Source organism: Nerophis ophidion, unplaced genomic scaffold (genome assembly GCF_033978795.1).
Source record: "Nerophis ophidion isolate RoL-2023_Sa unplaced genomic scaffold, RoL_Noph_v1.0 HiC_scaffold_36, whole genome shotgun sequence".
Lineage (NCBI taxonomy): Eukaryota > Metazoa > Chordata > Actinopteri > Syngnathiformes > Syngnathidae > Nerophis > Nerophis ophidion.
The window spans coordinates 962,470-985,735 of record NW_026906958.1 but is presented as its reverse complement, the minus strand read 5'-3'; the positions used below and the strand labels follow the sequence as shown (position 1 = coordinate 985,735).

General features: G+C 40.7%; 1 protein-coding gene across 2 annotated transcripts in view; it reads left to right on the top strand.

Moving 5' to 3' along the window:
* Nucleotides 1–5,990, top strand: part of LOC133546686 (gastrula zinc finger protein XlCGF57.1-like) — a 54,514-nt gene extending 48,524 nt beyond the window's left edge. For both annotated transcript variants that reach the window (XM_061892484.1, XM_061892485.1), the window contains one exon: nt 4,611–5,990. In XM_061892484.1, coding sequence (XP_061748468.1) covers nt 4,611–5,680 — 1,070 coding nt within the window. In that variant the 3' untranslated portion in view covers nt 5,681–5,990. The remainder of the gene's footprint in view (nt 1–4,610) is intronic.
* Nucleotides 5,991–23,266: the final 17,276 nt, after the last annotated feature.

Below are 23,266 nucleotides of genomic sequence, written 5' to 3'. Positions count from 1 at the left end.
GCATCAAATTCTAAAGTTAATGATTATTTGCAAACAAAAAAATGTTTATCAGTTTGAACATCAAATATGTTGTCTTTGTAGCATATTCAACTGAATATGGCTTGAAAATGATTTGCAAATCATTGTATTCTGTTTATATTTACATCTAACACAATTCCCCAACTCAAATGGAAACGGGGTTTGTATATATATAATATATTTATACATGCGTGTGTGTGTGTGTGTGTGTGTGTGTGTGGTTCCACCAGGCTCGTTATTTAAATGATATTTGTTCAGTATCTAATAGATTAAAATGTATTATGTTTGCAGATGATACACATGTATATTGTTCAGGAGAATACTTGAAGGAAGTGTTGAGGTTAATAGAAGTTGAGTTGATTCAGCTAAAAAAATGTTTTGATATCTATAAGTTATCATTTAAATGATAAGAAAACTTAATTTGTGGTGTTAAGTGGTGCAAGGACAAATTGTGAAGCAAAATTAAATCAATTGGAAATTGATAGAGTATATGAAACTAAATTATTGGGAAGAATAATTGATAGTAAATTATGTTGAATATATACCGTATTTTTCGGATTAAAAATCACATTTCTTTTTCCTAGTTTGGCCAGGGGTGCGATTTATACTCTGGAGGGACTTATGTGTGAAACTTATTCACACATTACTGTAAAATATCAATAAATATTATTTATCTCATTTACATAAGAGACCAGACGTACCGATAGAAGAGGAAGCCGCACATTGTCTACTTTCGAGTTGGCAGAGTTGTTTAGAAGCGACACCGAGGAAGAAGATTTCATGAGATTTAGCGATTAGGAGTGAGAGATAGTTTGGTAAAGGTATAGCATGTTCTATAAGTTATAGTTATTTGAATGACTCTTAGCATAATATGTTAGGTTAACACAGCAGGCACCTTCTCAGTTGGTTATTTATGCCTCATATAACCTACACTTATTCAGCCTGTTGTTCACTATTCTTTATTTATTTTAAATTGCCTATCAAATGTCTATTCTTGGTGTTGGATTTTATTTAAATACATTTCCCCCCAAAAATACAACTTATACTTTAGTGCGACTTATATGTGTTTTTTTGCCATGAATTGATGAACGTGGACCCCGACTTAAACAAGTTGAAAAACTTATTGGGGTGTTACCATTTAGTGGTCAATTGTACACAATATGTACTGTACTGTGCAATCTACTAATAAAAGTATCAATCAATCAATCAATCAATGCCTTCTCTAATTATGCATTTTCGTCCGGTGCGACTTATTCTCCGGAGCGATTTATAATCCGAAAAATACAGTAAAGGGAAAAATATCCAAATCTATTCATTCTCTTTATAAAGTAAAACATGCCGAATAAGACATGTCTGCGAATGTTATTGTGGAAGGTCTCTGTCCCAGATCCCCCTTTGCTTGGCTGGAATCACCACACTCGGTCTCAGTGATGTACACTTTTATTGATGGCAGTACATGCAACTGCATCAGTCCAGTGCTCTCCAGTTTGTTCACTGTATCTCGCCGTCTGTGTCTTTCTCTCTCCGTCACTCTCATCATCTTTCCCCTTAAGATCTCCAACGCTGCTGATAAAGGAACAGGTGATTAGATAACTCGCCCCATCTGAGGTATAGGCTCACCTGTCTGCTGCTTCGTGGCCAATCCCTGCACATGCCCCGCCCGCAGGGAAGGCGTAGGCCACGCCCCTCTCCACATGCCTCCACCGCCCGATTCAGGCCGGGCGGTGGAATACAAGCACGTTCTCTCCCGGTGTGAATTTATGCAGTTGGGTTCCCCGGTTATACTTGCGCCGCTGACGCTCTTGGGCACGGAGTAAATTCTCGCGTGACAAGTGCCCCACCTGGTGGAGTTTTGCTCGCATGTCAAGGACGTACTGTAACTAATTTTTGCTGGAGCTTGGACCCTCCTCCCAGCTTTCTTTAATGACGTCCAAGACTTCGCCAGGCCTCCGGCCGTACAATAACTCACACGGTGCAAAACCAAGTGAGGCCTGGGGTACCTCCTGCATCGCAAACATGAGGGGATCCAACCATTTACCCAATTATGTTTGTTCTTGTGCATAAATTTACGGCTCATTGTTTTCAGCGTTTTATTCAATCTCTCCACCAGTCCATCCGTTTGTGGCAGGTACACGCTGGTGCGGATCGCTTTTATCCCCAATAATCCGTACAGTTCTTTTATAATGCGTGACATAAAGGACGTCAGTCAGAATCTCTTTTGGGATTCCATCTTGGGAGATGACCTGAAACAGTGCTTGCGCGACACTTTTGGCGGAGATAGAGTGCAAAGGCTTTGCTTCGGGATACCGCGTTGCGTAATCCACCAGGACTAAAACAAAGCGATGTCCCCGTGTACTCGGGTGAAATGGTCCGATGAGGTCCATGCCAATTCTCTTGAATGGAACCTCTATGAGCGATAATGGGCGTAACGGTGCCCGTGGAGTGGCCGCTGGATTCACCAGCTGGCAGTCTGGCCAGGCTGCGCACCACCGGCGCACATCCGCCCGGAGGCCTGGCCAATAGAATTGGACCATGACTCGATTAAGTGTCTCGTCATACCCCAAATGTTAAGCCATCGGGTCGAACCAGGTTTTGGTGGATCAGGGACTGCTTACAGCCCGAGTCCACAATCGCCTGATATGTACCCCCTTGTACTCTTACCGGGACGTAGCACGTCTCTCCTGGATCGGGAGCGGGTGCTGGCGGCTCGACAACCCGCATTGCCTGCCCCACCTCCATCATGGAGCAATCCCTGCGCACGTGACCGGGTTGTCTGCACCCCCAGCACACCAGCCCTGGAAGTTGAGGTGCCCTCTGCGAGGGAAGCCCTCTCGCCGCAGCACTGGGAACCTGCAACATGCACACATCAGATTTATTGTTAACCCGTGTCCCAACGTTAGTGGTGTGTGTGTGCGTGTGTGCGTGCCTGCGTGTGTGTGTGTAAGTGTTTGTGTGGCCACCAGGAAAACCTGGTCTTTATGCCCGGGTGATCTTGCCCGCTCCATACCCCCCCATCGCGGGGCGAGTTGACGCCGGAGTGCTGGGGTGGATCCTGCGGCCGTCCTCGGGGTTGCCTCCCTCTGCACTGCTAGGTGTTCCTCCGCCAACCTCACCGCTGCTTTTACGCTCGGGGGGCTGTGGTATCTCACCCACGCTCATGTCCTAGCCGGGATGGCGTCCAGGAACCGCTCCAAAACGATGCTTTCCAGCACACCTGGATCCTGTCCATTGGGCCGGAGCCACCGGGTCGCTGCGTCCCTCAGCCGGTAGGCGAACACGAACGCTCGGTCTTCTGGCTCCAGCGTCATCGCTCTAAATCTGCGTCTGTGATCCCCGGGGCTGCTGCCGATCCGGTCCAGGATGGCTTAACGGAGGTTAGTGTATTGCAGGCGGGCAGATGCCGATAGACTCAACACCGCCCGCTGCGCCTCCCCCACCAGGAGCGGCAGCAGTTTTGCTCCCCACTCTTCTTCCGGCCACCTGTTTGCCGCCTCGAACACGTCCAGGAATGTTTGAGGATCCTCCCCCTCTACCATGCGTTTCATGGCTGACATCCCTCCCGCTTCCGCCTTGTCCATTAGCGTTTTAACAGTCGCGATTGTTGCTGACTTGCTGCTGATACTTGCGCCAGCACTTGTCCAAGCGCTTCCAGGGGGTTTGGTGCCGACATCTTTCCTGGATTCTTCCTTAGTTGGGCGCCACTGTGGAAGGTCTCTGTCCCAGATCCCCCGTTGTTTGGCTGGAATCACCACACTCGGTCTCAGTGATTTACACTTTTATTGATGGCAGTACATGCAACTGCATCAGTCCAGTGCTCTCCAGTTTGTTCACTGTATCTCGCCGTGTGTGTCTTTCTCTCTCCGTCACTCTCATCATCTTTCCCCTCAAGATCTCCAAGGCTGCTGATAAAGGGAACAGGTGATTGGATCACTCGCTCCAGCTGAGGTATCTGCTCACCTGTATGCTGCTTCCTGGCCGGCCCCTGCACACGCCCCGCCCGCAGGGAACGCGTAGGCCACGCCCCTCTCCACAGTTATATTATTCTTTTATTTTTCCATATTTAACATATTGTGTTGAAGTTTGTGTAAATGTTTACAGCAACAGTCTTCCAGCTTGTATTCTTAGGTTATTTCAATTAAGAGGAGAAAACTATCATTTACGGGGGATATTGATTTTTGAAATAGGTAAAGTAAGAAGGAATATAAAATGCAAATGTATCACAGTTTTAGGAGTTAAATGGTGGAACAAGCTCAGTGATGAGTTGAAGACATGTAGTTCTCTCACTGGGTCCATGTGTACACTCTCAGTTACATTAACACTGATATTATACATGTGGGCCAATAGATAGAAATGCTGTTAAATGTAGCTTTGATGTGGCAAGCTACTTTTGCAGTGTAGCGTGTAGTGTAGCTTGCTACAATTCTCTGAGGATAGCTTAGCTACATTTAATTGGGAGTAACTTGTAGCTTAGCTTACTACATTTTCCAGGTTGCTTGCCCATCACTGTCTGTTTGGCCTAGCTCACATGTGAATAGTTTGAATACTGCAAACTTCAATACAGTAACACCTCATTCGTGTTCTATGTTCTGCAGTCGTCCAGCAGGTGTCAGCAGAGAGTCATGAAGAGATTCCATCCAAGCAGCAAGAGTGGAGCTCCAGTGTGGGACAGAAGGAGCTACAGGCCCCCTCCCACATTAAAGAGGAGCAGCTTCATGATGAAGATGAAGCTCAGTCCTTACAGCTTCATCACAGTCAAAGTGAGGAGAACAGAGGGGCGGAGCTTGTAAGTCAACACATCACAGAAGCTGATGGAGAGCATTGTGAAGATATAAAGTCAGAACCAGACAGCATCTTTGCTCCACTGTCAGACATGGACCACATGATGTCACACTCTTCTGATCACAGTGACCACATCCAAAAACCTTTGGAGAGTAAAAATGACTCTAAAGGTGATACGAGACATCACACTAACAACAAACACTTTGACTGCTCTCAATGTGGGAAATCATTTAGATGGAAGAGTCTTTTTACAGTACACATGAGAACACATACTGGAGAGAAACCTTTTACTTGCTCTGTTTGTAAGAAGAGTTTCTCCTTAAAGCAACGCTTGACCAGACACATGAGAACACACATTGGAGAGAATCCTTTTACTTGTTCTTTTTGTAAGAAGAGTTTCGCCACTAAGCAAAACATGATCACACACATGAGAACACACACTGGAGAGAAACCTTTTCCTTGCTCGGTTTGTAAGAAAACTTTCTCCAGAAAGCAACACATGACCACACACATGAGAACACACACTGGAGAGAAACCTTTTCCATGCTCAGTGTGTCCCAAAAGATTCTCCATAAATGAGCAAATGAAAAGACACATGAGAACACACACTGGAGAGAAACCTTTTACTTGCTCTCTTTGTAACAAGGGGTTTTCCAGAAAGCTTAACATGTCCACGCACATGAGAACACATACTGGAGAGAAACCTTTTACTTGCTCTGTTTGTAAGAATAGCTTCTCCACAAAGCTTGTCATGACCAGACACATGAGAACACACACTGGAGAGAAACCGTTTAGTTGCACTGTGTGCGATAAAACATTCATGATTAAGAATCAGGTCAGTAAACACAAGTGTGTAACAGTCATGGAAGCTGCAGGGATTTAAAAACACTTAAGCAGTGATTGTGCTAAATGTACTTTAAAACACAGCATGTTTAATATGAATGTATATTTGATGTTGTATGTAGTAGTGCTTCTCATCTTCTACTGTTATTCTATGTTGTTCTGGAATTACTTTTAAGTTGTGTGCATTTATTGAATATCATGTATGTAGCTACTATTTTATTTTATTTTCTCATTGTTAAAGAGAGAACTTCTTATTATTTACAGTTGTTTTTTGTTCACACATTTTCTTCCATTGCATTTTTATTGATGTTATTATCCAATTAAAAGAATGAATGAATAAAATTGTTAACAAAACGTGGACTGAGCAGTATTATTACATCATGGATGTTAACTCCTGCAAAACATCAACAAAGAAGAAAAAGGCTGAAGTTAGCAACACATCACTGAACTTTAGAGCCATCGTGAGTGGAGTTGCTTGTTTTTATTGCTGCATTTGTACTTATTTCACCTCACATCTTCACTTTCAACCCTAAAGTCTTCTTCAAATATATTGTTCTGGGCTTCTAAGATTGATGTTTACTATGTGTGTGTAGTCTGTGGAAAGGGTTGTTGTCCCTTGTGGATCCATTTGTTCACTTGCACAGATACATCTTCATCATCATCATCATCATCATCAGCCATAACCGGTCCACTACTGGATGAAACCTTAGCATTAATGTTCTAATATCAGTGTGACCTCATTATTCCTTGATTATAAGACCTAAAGGCCTACAGAAATGAGATGTTCTTATTTAAACGGGGTTAGCAGGTCCATTCTATGTGTCATACTTCATCATTTTGCGATGTTGCCATATTTTTGCTGAAAGGATTTAGTAGAGAACATCCACGATAAAGTTCGCAACTTTTGGTCGCTAACAGAAAAGCCCTGCCTTTACCGGAAGTCGCAGACGATGACGTCACCCGTGTGAGGGCTCCTCACATCCTCACATTGTTTTTAATCGGAGCCTCCAATAAAAAGAGCTATTTGGACCGAGAAAACGACAATTTCCCCATTAATTTGAGCGAGGATGAAAGATTTGTGTTTGAGGATATTGATAGCGACGGATTAGAAAAAAATAAAATAAATCAAGTTTAAAAAAAAAGGCGATTGCATTGGGACGGATTCTGATGTTTTTAGACACATTTATCAGGATAAACCTGGGAAATCCCTTATCTTTCTATTGTGTTGCTAGTGTTTTAGTGAGTTTAATATTACCTGATAGTCAGAGGGGTGTGTCCACGGGTGTCTTGAGGCCAGTATTTGAAGGAAGTTGACGGCAGCTGTATGGATGGCACAAGCTCAACTGATCTCCGGTAAGTGGCGACTTTTTACCACAATTTTCTCACCCAAAACTGCTGGTTGACGTGTGGTCAGGATCCATGTTCGCTTGACCGCTCTGATCCATAGGAAAGCTTCACCTCCGGGAATTTCAAACAAGGAATCACTGTGTGTTTGTGTGGCTAAAGGGTAAAGCTTCCCACCTCCATCTTTCTACTGTGACTTCTCCAATATTAATTGGACAAATTGCAAAAGATTCAGCAACACAGACGTCCAAAATACTGTGTAATTATGCCGTTAAAGCAGACGACTTTTAGCTGTGTGTGTGTGCAGCGCTAATATTTCCTAACAGTGCGTGACGTCACGCGTACACGTCATCATTCCGTGACATTTTCAAGAAGAAACTCCCGGGAAATTTAAAAATGCAATTTAGTAAACTAAAGCGGCCGTATTGGCATGTGTTGCAATGTTAATATTTCATCATTGATATATAAACTATCAGACTGCGTGGTGGCTAGTAGTGGCTTTCAGTAGGCCTTGAAAATACAGATTTCAGCACCTCATTGCTGTGTTGGATCCGCTTTGGACTGGACTCTCGCGGCTGTGTTGGATCCATTATGGATTGAACTTTCACAGTATCATGTTAGACCCGCTCCACATCCATTGCTTTCCTCCTCTCCAAGGTTCTCATAGTCATCATTGTCACCGACGTCCCACTGGGTGTGAGTTTTCCTTGCCCTTATGTGGGCCTACCGAGGATGTCGTAGTGGTTTGTGCAGCCCTTTGAGACACTAGTGATTTAGGGCTATATAAGTAAACATTGATTGATTGATTGATACTCCAACTCACCACACTGAGAAGTGGGGGCGATCCTGAGCTAGCAGATGCATGTTGCTATCATGTTTTATCAGCGAGGAAGACAGCAATTGTGTATACTTTTTTGTCGGAAGCAAGTTGTATTTGTGGTATACTGAAGTTTCATGATGTTGTTTGCACATCAGATTGACTCTCTCTCTCATCCACAGTCTGGAGTGCAGCTGACGCTGGTCAATCCAACACACCTGAGGTTGATTAGCGTGCCTTTATTAACTGGGTGCTTAGCGCCGGTACTTTGTGGTTACTGCTGTTCCTCACGCATGACTGTCCTTCTCGTCTCACTTGCTAAACCCTCCTGTTTTTGCTCGTGCAGCTTGCAGGTTTGCCTGTTTATCCAGCGCCGACTAACGCTTTCAGTTTATCATTTTGTGTTTCTGTTTTACTTCATTCTTGAAGTATGTTTCCTAGCTTCGTCTAGAGATTTATTTTTGTACTTTGCTCTTTTATTTTTTATCTTATCTGTCAGTATTATTCCCAGTCTTTACTAGCGCTTTTGGTTTAGTTTTGGTATTTATCTTAGTAGTTTTTATGGTGTGTTTTTGTGCTCCACCATCGCTTTATGTTTTTGTGGCTACATCCTCCTTGCGCCCAGAATAAAAGAATACATTTTGTCTACAAACAATATGTCTCTGCATCCTTGGGTTCCATCTAATTCAGCTCCTAACAGTATTGCTCTGCTGAATAAATGAATCACTATAGCTGCCAATATGGAAGATTATTTATATATTTAAGAACATATAATTTCCTAAACAGGTAGCAAAATGACACCACAAAAAGTGAACTAGCAGCAGAACTCAGTTAGTATTTTATTAATTTAAAAATGAATTAACTATAAAGAGTAACTTGACAGCGGATTTTTCACAAGAGTTCACCAAAAACTGGAAATTGGGAATGCTAGTTACAATCATTTCGTTATTTTTAAGATGCAGAAGAACGAGGTGGCACCGTGCAGTGAAAAAAGGGATATTTATTGATAAAAGAACAAAAACCCAGAGCAACTTTTCTATGAAGAAAACAAAACAAACTGCTGAAATCCAGCAAAACACTCACAGAAAATCAGCAAAAAAAAGAAAAAAAAACTAACCAAAGTAATATTAACAATAATAACGATAATAATTAAAAAAATGAAAGAATATGAACAGTTAGTAAATAAATAAATAGAAAAAACTATGTACATATAGGGAGTCATCTTTAAAAAAAAAATAACAGTTTAATCACGAATTGGAAAAAATAAAATCAGGCTTATGTGGCGTGACATAATGGAGCCAGTATTCCCAGTATGAAGTACATTTCTCTAGTTTATAAATAATAAAAGCTGTTATCTCCTGTGTTTTATAAATGTCCATTGTGATTTCCATCCATTTCTTCAAAGTTGGGCTCTCCTGTAATATCCATTTCCTGGTAATGCTCTTTTTACAAACCACTAGTAGGATATTCATGAAGTATTTCTCTTTTTTCAGCCAATCCTGAGGTGCGATGTGTGAAAAACAGAATGTTACTTTCAAGGGGTGATTTGAAAATATCCTGTAGAGCTTGGTGTATCTCTTTCCAATAGTCCTTTATGGCAGAGCAGTCCCAGAAAACATGCTAGTGGTTTGCCTTTAGATTCCCACAATTTGTCCAACAGGCAGGGGAGTTGTTATCATACTGAGACTTCTGAGAAGGTGGAATAAAACTTTCCCAGCCAAACTCTCCACTTGGGTGAGCTGCTACAAGTCCATTGATATCTCCTTTTTATTGTCCATTCTTCCTCAGATATAGTTATCCCTCCTTTCTTCTCCCATTTTGTTTTAATATATAAAGTTGAATATGATTTCTTATACAAGCATGAAACACTTCTATCAATAGTTTCTGAATTGTAAACTTTTGTAAATAGTTCAATTAAACATATGCTGGTCTTTGTTACATGTTTCACCTTCATATTAACAAATAGAAGTTTTGTTTTTTTAATAAATGTGTCAAATTTGTCACTGACAGTTTAGTTATGTTTTTTCCTCTGTGTTTGTTTTTATTTCCTGTAAGCGCTCTTATTTTGGTTCAGTTTCCTGCTTGTCTCTCTGAGAGCTGTTTCCCCTCAGATGCGGCTGATTGGCACCTGGCCACACCTGGACTGTCAATCAGCCGGTTGCTATTTAGACCTGCTTTGCCCTCCAGTCAAGGCTAGAGTAGTGTTGTTGTACCGGAAACTAATTTACAAACACAACTTCATCACACACAATACTCCACTATGGAATTGTTCTTATATTAAAATGAGAAACAAATCCATCTTTGTACAGCAATGGTTTGAAAAAGGCATTTGGTCACTGATGCACTTATTGAATGATAAAAGTATTTTATGAATTGAAGATTTCATTAACTATAACCTGCAAATAAAAATAATTACTAAAAATAAAAGGCTTTTGTAAAAAAACATTCTAATTACAGCATACCATCTTTTGTAATGATTTACTATTTCTTCAATAGTATATTAAAAAAAATAGAACTTGAAAGTTTCCATTCTTCCAAAGGCAAAGGGGTTCATTTTGGAAAAAAAACAACCCCGGAATTGACCACTTAAAATCATTTTTAGGATATTGAATTGCAATTGAAGACAACACTTGTTCGTTCTGTGATTGGGAAACAAAATAAACTGTTTATTTTATGAATGTATGCAAAGTAAATCTATGTAGGATGATGTACAATATTGGCTTTTGCCTAAAAAGACAAACTTTGATTGATATTGATATTGTTTTGGGGATGTTAAAAAGAAAAACAACCATAAAAATGTTTAAAACACAATAATAGGAGTTTTTGTCTTATCCACAAATGTAAGTTTGTAAAAACAAAACCATCCTTCCACAAACAATTCAGCCATTTTCTCTCACTTTTATATTGCATAAAGGTCTGGGGACATACATATGAAACAATCACAACACAATCATCATATTACAAAAGACAGTAATTCCATCCATCCATTTTCTACCGCTTATTCCCTTTCGGGGCTGCGGGGGGCGCTGGCGCCTATCTCAGCTACGATCGGGCGGAAGGCGGGGTACACCCTGGACAAGTCGCCACCTCATCACAGGGCCAACACAGATAGACAGACAACATTCACACTCACATTCACACACTAGGCACCATTTAGTGTTGCCAATCAACCTATCCCCAGGTGCATGTCTTTGGAGGTGGGAGGAAGCCGGAGTACCCGGAGGGAACCCACGCATTCACGGGGAGAACATGCAAACTCCACACAGAAAGATCCCGAGCCTGGATTTGAACCCAGGACTGCAGGAACTTGGTATTGTGAGGCAGATGCACTAACCCCTCTGCCACCGTGAAGCAGAGTAATAAAGATCATTAATAAAATGGATTATAGAGACCCAACAAATGATTCATAAAGACACACATTTTAAAATTGTATAAAAGACAACTGTTCAAATGATGTATAAAGTAAATAATAATATGCTTCCTGAAGTGGTCCAGAAGATGTTTCAGATGTGAACCAGTACATATGTATATCATATAAAGGTGATAATCTATGGGATTGTTAACAATTAAAAATAAAAAAAAATGTAATTCTTCAATATTTCAAACGCCTATAAAAAACTATTATGAATAAGTTTAAAATTGTATTATGCATATATATACAAATAAAATGTTTTTTGTATGTAAAATATGTCTTGTACTGTTTACACTCACCTTTTCGGTCAAATTATTTTGTTCAATATTTAATAAAAGTACATTAATGCATGTACTTGATTGATGTTGTGCTGATGTTGTTAGAAAGTCAAAATGAAAGTCTGGACAGTTTATTTCAAATCCTGCAGTTTCATTTGCTGCTGCTGTTCTCACCAGCACACTTGTGTTTCTTACACTGGTACTTAGAAGACAATCTTTCACCACACACACTGCAACTCAACACTTTCTCTCCTGGGTGTCTTCTCATGTGTCTTACAAGCTTTGATCGGTCACAAAAGCTTCTGTTGCAGATTGAACAGGAAAAAGGTTTTTCACCAGTGTGTGTTCTCATGTGTCTTTTCAAACTCAGACTTTGTGTAAAACCTTTACCACAGATTGAACAGGAAAAAGGTTTTTCACCAGTGTGTGTTCTCCTGTGCACTTTCAAATATCCCTTCCTTGCGAAAGATAAGCGACAGATTGAACAAATAAAAGGTTTTTCACCAGTGTGTGTTCTCATATGTTCTTTCAAATATCGACTTTCTGCAAAACCTTTACTGCAGAGTGAACAAGAAAAAGGTTTTTCTCCAGTGTGTGTTCTCATGTGTGTTTTCAGACTACAATGGTATTTAAAAGTTTTGTGAGAGTGAGAAGATGTGAAGTGAGTGTTGTCAGTGTGACATGTCTTATCATCTTTAGAGTCTTCATCATCAGAGTCAGGAGAGTGTGACGTTGTGTCCTCACTATCTGATAGTGGAGCTAAGAGCTTGTCTGCTTGTGATCCTCCACAGTGGTCTCCATCAGCTTCTGTTGTCATGTGTTGTGTTGAGCTGCTGCTTGGAGGCTCCCCCCCTCCCCTCTCCTCACTTTCACCTTTCACCTCATCATCTTCACTCTTCACAGGGACACCAGTCACTGGGAACTCCTCCAGTCCTTCAAGATGATCTCCCTCTGGACTGATGTTGTGTTCCTCCTCTTCCTCTTTAATGTGGGGGCGTCAGTGAGTCTTCCTCTTCCTTTTTACAGGGAGGTGTCTGTGTCAAAGAGGAAAAGGAGACGCCAGAGGGTCCGTGGAGCCTGGTCTTCCTCTTCGATGGATCCTCCTTCACCATCCTGAAGCTACACTCCTGTTTTTCAGGCAGACGTTGTTCTTCACAGACATCTGCAGGACACAAAATGACAAACATGCTTGCGAAATGTCCAGATTCAGACAGTAAGTTCACATGAACTTAAAAAAAACAAGATATTATATGAATTGGCCTGAAAACCAGCACACTGCTCTTCACAACATTATTAAGAGGAAAATAAGACCACTTTTTACGAGGGCTGGGCAATATGGCCTAAAATCTATATTGCAATAAATTCCCTTTAACCTGAGTGCAGCTGGGATAGGCTCTAGCGCCCTCTGGGATTTTGATGTCAGTTACTGATGTATAAACTTGGAGAAAAGATTAAGTCGTTTACAGTGTAAATCTGTATTCTGTATTGTTGTCGCTGTTATGACGCCATCTTGTGGTCGAGTTTGCTCACTGCGAGTGCTCTGGTTTGAAAGTGTATTTCCTTTTCCTTCGTGCCTTGAACCCGAAGTAAGGTTTCGTCATTGATCTCGCCAAGCAACGTTTGTAAGTGTAACCAGGATTTCCACTGGATGTGGAACGGTAGCGCCACGGCAACAGACTCGATCCGTTTTTTGTTTCAGAGTCAATGTGTCAGTTTCCACCGCCTGGCTTCTATAAAAGGTGAAAAAAGAACAATCCAAACACAAGCACAGACGAAGCAGAAACAGACTGCTTTTTCATACTGTTAATCCTGCTAAAGTGATTTGGGATCCTGAAGTGAAACCCAAGGGTATTTTGGGAGGTCACATAAACATCCGAAGCCTAGTTCCCAAGTGTGATGAAATCAGATTATTACTGTCCGAGTCTAATCTTGATTTTCTATGCATAAGTGAAACGTGGCTGCATGATAACATTTTAACCAGCTTAATCAGTGTTCCGGGATATAAATGTTTTAGAAGGGACCGAACTGTGGAAGGGGGGGGGGGGGGGGGGGGGGGGGGGGGGGGGGGGGGGGGGGTACTGATATATGTCAAAGACTAACTTAATGCAAGGGAAATTCCCCTGACTGCTGATATATCTACTGAATGTTTATGTATCAATGTCACACTATCACAAAACATGCAATTCAATGTATTGGTGGTATACAGCCCTCCATCTGCGTGCGCTGCAATGCTATGCGAAGACTTAGATGTACTGTTTAAGAATTTTAAGAATAACAGTGAAGTACCTGTCTTCGGACACTTCAACTTAAACTGGCTAGACAAACACTACAGAAAAAAAATAAAAGACCTCACATCCAAACATGACTTTAGTCAGAAGATAGAAACCCCACATGTATCACTAAAAACACTCAGACACTAATTGAGTTATTCCTCACAAACAAGCCTGACAGAATCATAAAATCTAGTTACCGGCTTGTTAGATGATAATCTGACATTAGCTGCAAGAAAACCCACAAAGAAACGTCTGACGAGGTTTAAAAGTCAAGATCAGAAAACTTTTAAACTTGAGATCCCTCACCAATCAACAACTGCATTTGAAAACTAATTAAAGGGTCTTACTTGAGACGAGCTCCAACAACATGACCAAGTACACGCCTGTTGTAATCAGCTAATGTCTGCTATCGGACACATTATTGATCAATATATTAGAAAGCGAAAAAATTATGATATCCGGAAATTAATGAAAATAAGAGATTATGCCTCAAAAACTTTTATCAAAACTCGTAGTGACAGATTCGAAAATATTTAAAGACTTACGTAATCAAGTAGTTAAACATCTCGGAATGTCCCAATCAAACTATTACATCCACATGCTTTTAGAGGCCAAAGGAAATGGTAAAATGATCTGGAAACTACTACACAACCTATTAAACCCAGAGGGTAACACCACCCAAACCCAATATAAACTAAAGTAGGAGACAAAATCATTACTGATTGTACTCAAGTCTCAAATGAGTTCAAAGAATTCTTTATAGAATCTGTCAAAAACCTTTCCTCGGGTTTTTCCTGTCTGACTAATGATGATCAAACAACAGACATACCTGATAAACAAGACAGCTCATTTCAGCTCAAGGAGGTTAGTCAGACAACTGTCTTAAATGCCATACATGACCTAAACACCACATACTCAAAGGATATTTATAACCTAGACACAGCTTTTATTTTTTTTTTAAAATAGCGGCATCCTTATACAGCCTCTTACCCGTCTTATTAATATTTCCATTAAAACTGGGCAATTCCCAGATGGATGGAAAACTGCACAGGTAATACCACTTTTAAAATCTGGTGATGCTGGATTGACATCTAACTATAGACCTATCAGCCTTCTTCCAGTTTCATCTAAAGTCCTGGAGAAGATTGTTTCGGAACAACTAATGCACCACCTTGAGACAAATCACTATTTGAATCCCTTGCAATTCGGACTCAGACGTAACCATTCTACAGAATCTGCCACTTGTTTTTTAACTGAAAAGATCAAACATTCCCTTGACAAAGGACAGGTAGTCGGTGCAGAATTTTCAGACTTAAAAAAAGCATTTGATACAGTCAATCATAACATTTTAATTTCAAAACTAACTACTGTAAATTCAACTAATTCAAACAGTCATTGTCCTGGCTTGAGTCATAACTAAAGGGCCGTGAACAATGTGTCACCATTAATAATGTGAGATCTTCCTTCCGCAAAATTGAAACAGGGATACCTCAGGGTAGTGTCTTGGGACCGATACTATTTAGTCTATACATCAATGACCTACCAGATGAATGCACAGATATAGATTTACAGATGTATGCGGATGACACAGTCATATATACATCTGGTAAGACCTGTACTCTAGTTGCTGAAAAGCTAAATTAGACAAAATAGCATCTTGGCTGGCATCATCCTGTTTAACCCTGAACACTAAAAAGACTAACTGTCTGCTTCTCCATAAAAAAGCAACCTCAAACAAACCTGAATACAAAAATTAATGATGAGGTCATTGAACAAGTACCTGAAGTCAAATATTCGGGCATAATCATAGACTATCAGCTGAATTTTAAAAGTCACATTAAGAAAATGTGTAAAACCCTGAAGGCCAACCTAGGCTGTTTTAAGATTATAAGAAACTGCTTAACTCTCAGCTGTGCTTTTACTTTTATGAATGCAATGATTCTTTCACACATATATTATGGCTTAACTACATGGTCCCAGTCAGCAGTCAAGACCATTGAGTGTCTTTATTACCGTGCCTTGAAAGTCCTAGACAAGAGAATACAATATCATCGTTGCGAAATTTTAACCACATTTTAATATTTCCATTAAAACTGGGCAATTCCCAGATGGATGAAAACCTTGCCAAATTTTAACCAAATACAATATTTTAAGTTTTACCAATGTTATTTTGTTACATCCAGTCAAACTGTTTTTTAAATGTTTGGATAACTCTGCTCCCCAATTGCTCTGCAAGGCCATTACAAGACTGCAAAGTGGTACCAGATCTACCACCAGAGCAATGTCAAAAGGCAACTGTTGTGTTCCATTCCGTAGAACATCTTTTGCCCAGACTGCCTTTTCAATAAAAAGACCACAACTATGGAACTCTTTACCTGACACTTTGAAAAGTATAACTGCACTTGTCACTTTCAAAGAACAAACAAAATTATGGCTAGTTGAGCAGCAATCGTGTTCCCATGTTTAGTTTTTTCTATTTTTTACTAATTGGTTTTTATCTAGCCTGCACTTTGTGTTGTTATTATTATTATTGGCTTTTATCTAGTTTGCGCTTTGTATTATTTCTATTATCATTATTATCGACTCATTTTTGTCTTATTTTCATTTTCTTGTTTTAATGATGTTGGATCTGTGTTGTTGTTGTTGTTGGGGACAAGTGTTGTAAATTAGCTTTGGCTACAAACACTATGATGCATACATTGGATAACTGTTTCAGATGTCTAGGTTTTTTGGATCTGTCCCTATTTCAAATAAACCTTAATATATAATATATGTGAGTGGAATGTGTTGATGTTGGAATGGTTTGAATAGGTTAAAAAATGTGGGGATGGTGCAACTTGGACACATGTCACTCAGGTGGGTGTACGCATGTGTGGAAGGTACGTAGACACAGAAAACTCCCCCACAAGCATGTTTGTGTGAGAGGTATTAAAACGGAGGTATTAAAACATTAGTCAGTCAATCAAACAAACGCTCAATGAACTTTGCAGTCATGGATACACTGTGTGTTTATTTTCTCCGGCTGCGGCTCTCAAACTGCATACAAAAGGTCTTCTTATGTTCGTTTGGTCTGAAAGCGTAAAAAAGCACTGCCTCAATAGGACAAAAATAAAGCGGGTCTGGGGGCCCAAACGTTGCCATTCTTGTGTGAGTGTAGGCGTGTAGTCCTTATGTGACATCATCATGTCACCTTCATGAGGAAGCTGAGCTTGTTTCATACACGACTCCCCTCAGCCGTCTCCACTCCAACACACATGAGCAGCTAACTTAGCTAACATTAGCAGGTGACCTATGAGAAAATTCTCACAAGACCACAACTCTTCTTCTCTGACCTTCCCAAAGTAATAATCCAATCAATAATCACTGAACTCAACAAAAAAATAAGGCATATTATTTCAACAATGACTTCCGGTGTCACAGAACTGGCTAATATAACAAAATCTGCTTTTCATTGCACAATATCAGGGAAATTGACATCAATGTAAGAGCAATGATGTCATTCTTAGGAGAAGCAACATTTGTCAGGGAAAATAATGCCTTGCCGGTAAGGTCTATTCAGGTGTACTGGAGAGGAGCCTAAGTCAGACAGTCGAACCTCGGATTCAGGAGGAACAGTGTGGTTTTAGTCCTGGTCATGGAACTGTGGACCAGCTTTATACTCTGGGCAGGGTCCTTGAGGGTGCATGAGAGTTTGCCCAACCAGTCTACATGTGTTTTGTGGACTTGGAGAAGGCATTGGACCGTGTCCCCCGGGAAGTCCTGTGGGGAATGCTCAGAGAGTCTGATTGTGGCGGTCCACTCCCACTATGATCAGTGTCAGAGCTTGGTCCGCATTGCCGGCAGTAAGTCGGACCCGTTTCCAGTGAGGGTTGGACTCCGCCAAGGCTGCCCTTTGTTACCGATTCTGTTCGTAACTTTTATGGATAGAATTTGTAGGCGCAGTCAGGGCGTTGAGGGGATCTGGTTTGGTGGCTGCAGGATTAGGTCTCTGCTTTTTGCAGATGATGTGGTCCTGATGGCTTCATCTGGCCAAGATCTTCAGCTCTCACTGGATCGGTTCGCAGCCGAGTGTGAAGCGACCGGAATGAGAATCAGCACCTCCAAGTCCAAGTCCATGGTTCTCGTCCGAAAAAGGGTGGAGTGCCATCTCCGGGTTGGGGAGGAGATCTTCCCCCAAGTGGAGGAGTTCAAGTACCTAGGGGTCTTGTCCACGAGTGAGGGAAGAGTGCATCGTGAGATCGACAGGCGAATCGGTGCGGCGTTTTCAGTAATGCGGACGCTGTATCGATCCGTTGTGATGAAGAAGGTGCTGAGCCGGAAGGCAAAACTCTCTTTATTGGTCACTCTACGGTCCATCCTCACTTATGGTCATGAGCTTTGGGTTATGACAAGATCACGGGTACAAGCGGCCCAAATTAGCTTCTTTCGCCGGGTGAGAAGCTCTGTCACCTAGGAGGGACGGCGTGGCACAGTGGAAGAGTGGCCGTGCGCAACCCAAGGTCCCTGGTTCAATCCCCACATAGTACCAACCTCGTCACGTCCGTTGTGTCCTGAGCAAGACACTTCACCCTTGCTCCTGATGGGTGCTGGTTGGCGCCTTGCATGGCAGCTCCCTCCATCAGTGTGTGAATGTGTGTGTGAATGGGTAAATGTGGAAGTAGTATCAAAGCGCTTTGAGTACCTTGAAGGTAGAAAAGCGCTATACAAGTACAACCCATTTATCATTTATAACTCGGAGTAAAGCCGCTGTTCCTCCACATGGAGAGGAGCCAGATGAGGTGGTTTGGCCATCTGGTCAGGATGCCACCCAAACGCCTCACTCGGTAGGATGTCACGGGGAAGACCCAGGACACTTTGGAAAGACTATGTCTCCCGGCTGGCCTGGGAATGCCTCCGGATCCCCCGGGAGGAGTTGGATGAAGTGGCTGGGAAGAGGGAAGTCTGGGCTTCACTGCTTAGGTTGCTGCCCCCGGAAAATAATGTGTTCTGGACCACTCATTCATCCTTTAAACACGCTGTCATTCAAAATAGCGACTAAACTACGAAGCTAAAGCTAGCAGGGAAAATCCATAAACGCATAACACATCTCATCTGCTTGTGTTGTTGTGAACGACATCATCAATGTTGGAATAATGTACAAACAGGACAGTACTCGCAACTGTCGCCTCCACACATCGTTCTGAGAACAGCAACACACTTCCCCCTTCACAATAATAGGTCTGACTGCGCTAACAAAATAAAGGTTTTAAAAAAAAAAAGCACCTTAAACAAGCGTAATGAACTTATTGATGCATTTACACAATTATTATGCTTTGATCCAAAGTACGGGTCAAAATTGTCCAAAGATTTATTGCACAAAAAAAATGTGAGCGATTCTACATTTAATTAACAAACTGGAAAGAAAATAACATTTGCCTTGGTGCCCTAAAATATGAACCATCCTTTAAGGCAACACTTGTCTTGACCTTAAAAAGTAAAAATTTGAGCCCTGTCTATAATGTCCCACCCATCCATCAATGTTCTATCGCTTGTCCCTTTTGGACTCACAGGTGGGCGGAAGGCGGGGTACACGCTGGAAAATTCCATAAAACCTTTACACTATTTATTTAAAATGTGTCCTAATTAAAATGTATCCTCCAGTTTGTGGCTATTAAAAGACATATTTCAAGAGGATATGCATTTTTAGAGCATGTTTTAAAGAGATAGCATTTAAAAAAATGACTTCTGGCTATATTATATTGATCAACTAAATCTTATTAGTGAGCGGAATAGAGGCGCTCTCATTGACTCCATTGTGAGAATTAGGATAGTCAAGATTGTGCTAATGTTTGTTTAGGACTTAGAATGCATACAAAATAAAAACATGTTATTGTCTTACATATGGATTGTGAATGATAGGAGGAAAAAAAAAAATCAGATCCCCTTTGATAATTGTTCTACATCCTGCGAACGGGCTGATGCTGTGGTGAAAGTGAGAAAATAAATGCATGTCGGGAAAATGCAAATTTCAGCAAAAATGGCTGGCAAACGTTTTAAAACCTGCTTAGAGATTGTTGGTAGAAAACCCAGAGAGGCATGTGTGTGTTATAAAATGATGTTAGAATTACCTTTATTATTTGGGTTTAGGGGCCATGTCATGGGGCCCGGCCCGGCTCTGACTTGTTCCACCACTGACAGTTTGTAGTACAAATGGACTGGGATATGTAACTCATCTTTAGTAGTTACATTCCACAGAACACAGACAACCACGTGGTTGCAAGACCACGTTGCAAGTAGCAGACGGAATGCATCATCCTCACAAGACAACACAACTTCTTATACACAATATATTAAGCATAGTGTTATTCATCAAATATAAAGTTAGTAAAGATGTGAGAGTAAGAAGTCAACAAACCTGTTCTGTGTAACACAACTTGATGTTTCTTGAAAACAGCGTCCAGTAGTTGATGTTGTCGCTCCTTCTCCTCTTTTGTACGACAAAGTTCCTCCTCATACTTTGCTATCATTCTTTCGCACATTTTCACACAATCACAACACTTTACTCTCACACTTGATCTCTACTTAGCGATGTGTTGATAACTTCTGTGTCTTCTGTTAGCAGCTAACAAGCTAAGCTAACTAGCGAGCTAAGCTAACTAACAAGCAAAGATAGCACGAGAAGCGGCACAGTGCTTCTAGCGCATCCAGACCACTTTATCCTTAAATAATGAATCAAAGATGTATTTTATGCGCCGTAAATATTATAAACTGGATAACAAATAATAAGACTGACTTATTAGCGTCCTGCTCACTTGGCACACTTGACGTTACAAGGCAGTACTGCTCTCTTCTGCTGCCTTCCGTTTACCCCGGAAGCTGGTAATGACGTCACAGCTGAGCGGTGGAAGAGGTAGCTCTATATAAGATATTGCCTGCTGTCACTGTTACCATGCTTTTATAACCTGTAATATTTGTTTGAATAACAATGTGAAATAAAAGAATGTCTTGTTTTTCAAAAATAAATTCAAAGTATATCAAACAAAGCTTTAATGTTGGGGTTCAGTGGCGCCCCCGTGCGACATTCATTGCAATGACAAGAGTGAAAGTGCTAGAAATTGTAGCGATATTACTGCCTGATTACACATGTTTTTATTGTTGTTCCCTTTTTCTCCTAGATAATCTATTTTCCTACAAAACATTAATAAAACATTCAAATATCACAGAACGTGATTTCGCACGAACTCTGACATAAAACAAATTGTAAATGCAGGAAGTGACGTAATCTTCGAGCATGCGTGGACCGATCGTGTCGTGAATTTATATCAATTTTTAAAAAGTGTGAAATATTTGCTCTCATACACAAAAGTGTCTTTCTTAAAGTGAAATCCAAATTCTATCATTGTGTTAATGATTTGAATTTATTAATCCAATCTTGGAAGATTGTACAAAATAGAAAAAGCCTTTATTATATTTACTGAAATAGTTTAAGTTTATCATTTATTTATATATATTTTATTTTAATCTTATTCGAATGGTCTCTCATATTTACTTTTACTTTCTTTAACGGGTTTTGTTTGTAAGAGGATTGGATTTAATGTGATGGGTTTTTTTTATATTGCTGAGTAAAATATTGAAAAAACATTGACTCATATTGTATTGAAAGTACCTTAATGTGTCTAAACATTGTTTATGTGTGTTTAATTGTTCAATAACAAAATAAAATAAATACTCAGAAGTAGAACTGGTTAGCAAATAAACTCTTATGTTAACATAAGACATGTTGAATTCATATTACATGACATTATATAAATATGTATATTAAATATAATTTGAATAGTTGGCAAGTAAACAAAATGCATTTGCCATACCTAATTGTATTATATCAATTATAACTCAACCGCACACTTTACAACATGTATTCACACTTTGTTGTGTGAAAATATTTTACACAAACTTACATTCAATTATAGTAATCATTATAATATAATAAGATATATAACAATGTGTGTTCTGGATCTAAATTAATGCATGGAAAATAAATAGATAAACAATTCATCTTTTTTACCTGGAAACTTATCTCCTTAAGTGTGCAAATAAAGTCTTACGTATTACTTGTATTACATTTGAATAGAACCTTATTGAGCATATTAACAAGATTCTGTTAGAAAATGTGCTGAGTATGAAAAAAGTCATTTTGAATATGCGTACAGGATGTTGAATGACGATGATCTCGACCCACCATAAAACAAAACAGGAAGATTGGAGCATGTGGAAGGAAGTTATGACTGTTATAATTTTCCACCACAAGGGGGCGATTTAGGTGTCAATATTAATGACTGGACATCAGACCCCGACCTAAAGGCCCACTGAAAGCCACTACTAGCCACCACGCAGTCTGATAGTTTATATATCAATGATGAAATATTAACATTGCAACACATGCCAATACGGCCGCTTTAGTTTACTAAATTGCAATTTAAAATTTCCCGGGTGTTTTTTCTTGAAAACGCCACGTAATGATGACGTGTATGCTTGACGTCACAGACTGTTAGGAAATATGAGCGCTGCAAACACACACACACACACACACACACACACACACACACACACACACACACACACACACACACAGCTAAAAGTCGTCTGCTTTAACGGCATAATTACACAATATTTTGGAGATCTGTGTTGCTGAATCTTTTGCAATTTGTTCAATTAATAATGGAGAAGTCAAAGTAGAAAAATGGAGTTGGGAAACTGTAGCCTTTAGCCACACAAACACACGGTGATTCCTTGTTTAAAATTCACAGAGGTGAAACTTTACTATGGATCACAGCGAACATGGATCCCGACCCAATGTCAACCAGCAGGATTCGGTGAGAAAATTGTGGTAAAAAGTATCTTCTTAGGTCAGCTTGTGCCGCCCATAAAGCAGCCGTCGACTTCCCTGAGACACTGGCGTCAACACACCCGTGAACACACACATCTGACTATCAGGTACTGTTAAACTCACTAAAACACTAGCAACACAATAGAAAGATAAGGGATTTCCCAGAATTGTCTAATCTGTCCCAATGCAATCGCGTTTTTTTTTTAAACTTTTTTTTTTTAAACTTTTTTTTTTTTTTTTTTCTTGTCCGTCGCTATCAATATCCTCAAACACAAACCTTGCTCCTCTCTGAGCTGCTACCTTACCGTGGTAGAGGAGTTTGCGTGTCCCAATGATCCTAGGAGCTATGTTGTCTGGGGGCTTTCATGCCCCCTGGTAGGGTCTCCCAAGACAAACAGGTCCTAGGTGAGTGATCAGACAAAGAGCAGCTCAAAGACTTCTATGGAATTACAACAAAATGAACTCAGATTTCCCTCGCCCGGACGCAGGTCACCGGGGCCCCGCTCTGGAGCCAGGCCCGGAGTTGGGACACGATGGCGAGCGCCTGGTGGCTGGGCCTGTTCCCATGGGGCCCGGCCGGGCACAGCCCGAAGAGGCAACGTGGGTCATCCCTCCAATGGGCTCACCACTCATAGG